Here is a 2382-nt window from a genome sequence, read left to right on the forward strand (position 1 = left end):
GATAAGTCTTAATCTAGGAAGAAAATACAACACAGTTTCAGTTTGTTCATATCTTGGGCTGTTCTATTTTAATTGGATACAGTGAAATTCTATCATTGTTGTGGTGGAGACTGGACGTAGAACTCATTGTGCTTTGAGGTTGAACCAGGATCAATTTGGTGTTATTCTCTCTACTCTCTCTTCGTTTATCTTCTGCAATTGCAGGAGACTAAAATCGAAAAATCTCCTACTTGTTCAGTTTCATGCTTCTAATTTTGAAAGAGTGCTTTAATTAAAACCCCTCCTTTCTCAAGGCCTAAAAAACCTTCAATTGCCATCAGAGCTCAGGCTCTAGGAGTCAAGCTTAATAGTTTCAAGAAAAGATCTATGGCAACCAATCAAGTTCCTTTCAACCTAACCAAAGGTCAATCCTACCATCATCCGCCTTATTTTAATAGAACTAACTATTCCTACCGAAAGGAGAGAATAAGTATTTTTATTCAAGCCACAGATTACAAGCTGTGGTAGATCATCATGAATGGACTTGAGATTCCAATTAAGCTAACATTTGAAGGACAAGTCGTTCCAAAGGAAGATAGAGAATGGACGGAAGAAGAAAAGAAAAAAGTGGAGTCAAATGCAAAAGCAATGAATATGGTGTATTGTGCTATAAGTTTTGAAGAGTACAAAAAAATATCCAGATGTAAATCTACTAAGGAAATATGGCAGAAACTTCAAGTCACTCATGAAGGAACAAATCAAATAAGAGAAACTAGAATCGATATGCTAATGAAAGACTATGAGTTGTTTTTCATGAAAGAAAAAGAGTCTATAGATGAAATGTTCAAAAGATCTTCAATCATAATCAATAGACTCGACGCAATGGGAAAACCATTCACTGAAAAGGAGTTGGTTAGGAAGATTCTAAGAAATCTCACAAAGAAGTGGGAGACAAAAACTACTGCAGTACAAGAAGGAAATAATCTTAACCAAATCACTTATTATGAGTTAAGAGGAAAGCTTCTAGCATATGAAACCACTCATTTGAAGACAGAAAACAAGAAGAAAAGTGTTGCTCTGAAATTGATGGTTGAAACCGAATCAGATGAGAATTTCCCCAGTGACAATGAAATAGTTTTCTTTGCAAGAAGGCTGAGAAAAATGATAAGATATAAAGGCAGAAAAATAGGTTCTTCCTCTAAGGAGGACAAGAAAGAAAACAAAGAAAATTGTCACTACTACAAAAAACTAGGACACTTCAAATCTGAATGTCCAATGCTGAAGCGAAAAGAAGAAAGCAAGAAAGAAAAGAAGAATGTTTTGATGGCTACTTGGGAAGATTTGGAAAATGATACATCAGATGATGATGAGGATGTATGTCTTATGACTAAGTACAATGAATCCAAAAATAAGGTAAATCTTTATGATTGTACTGCCGAAGAATTGCATGAGATTATTGATGATTTAACTCATAACTCTAGTAAACTTTTGTCCAAATACTCTAAGTATAAGAAAGAAGTCGAAGATTTGAGATATGAGATATCTTCTTTGAAAGCAAAATTAGATATTTATTATAGCACATACATTTGTTGTAAATTTAAAAAACAAAAATGATATTTTGAAAAGAGAAATTAATTTAAAAAATGAAATTCAGAGTTTACAAGAAAAATATGCCTAGTGCTAAAAATGAAAAACTGCATGAAACCATAAAGTCTTTGAATTTTGATTTATCGAAATTTGTTCAAGGATCTAATAACTTGGATAAAATCTTAGCCATTCAAAGACCCATTTCATAAAAACCTAGTTTGGGATCTAAAGAAGGAAGCACCACTATTTTCAAAAATCATTCACATGAAGCTTCTAAGCAAAACAGAAATTTTTCATGCAATTTTACAAATTCAGCAAAAAAATTGTTTGTTATAGATGCAATAGACATGGAATACTTATAAGCAATGATTCATCTCTTTAAAGAAGTATGGAGATAAAGTTTACACTGTTGTGCTAGATTATAATGACCTTGGGCAGCCAATAAAATTCACATTAAAGGATCCAAATTAATTTGGATATCTAAGTCTTCTTAAAGCTTATGCAGATTTGTCTAGCATCTAAAAAAAGAAAGACATATGGTTCATGGACAGCGGATGCTCACGACACATGACAGGAAACTCTACTTTCATCAAGCTTAATGACTATAATGGTGATTTCATCACTTTTGATAATAATGGCAAGGGTAAGATAATTGCCATCGGAAAAGTCGGTAAAAATTTCTCTACTTTTATAGACAATGTTCTTTTAGTTGATGGTTTGAAATATAATTTAATTAGCATTAGTCAATTAAGTGATCTTGGCTACTTAGTTTAGTTCAATTTCTTTGAATGAAAAGTTGTTAATGAAAAAAATAAA

General features: G+C 32.2%; 1 protein-coding gene across 1 annotated transcript; it reads left to right on the forward strand.

The window, feature by feature from the left end:
• On the forward strand, positions 514-1593 carry LOC107611366. The gene has a single exon (XM_016313302.1). It carries the CDS (start codon positions 514-516, stop codon positions 1591-1593), a length of 1080 nt encoding a protein of 359 aa, XP_016168788.1.

The sequence above is a fragment of the Arachis ipaensis genome, chromosome B08 (assembly GCF_000816755.2).
Source record: "Arachis ipaensis cultivar K30076 chromosome B08, Araip1.1, whole genome shotgun sequence".
Lineage (NCBI taxonomy): Eukaryota > Viridiplantae > Streptophyta > Magnoliopsida > Fabales > Fabaceae > Arachis > Arachis ipaensis.

What these genes read in the sequence shown, in the direction of transcription:
- LOC107611366 (XM_016313302.1), top strand. Translation starts at nt 514, where the DNA reads ATGAATGGACTTGAGATTCCAATTAAGCTAACATTTGAAGGACAAGTC.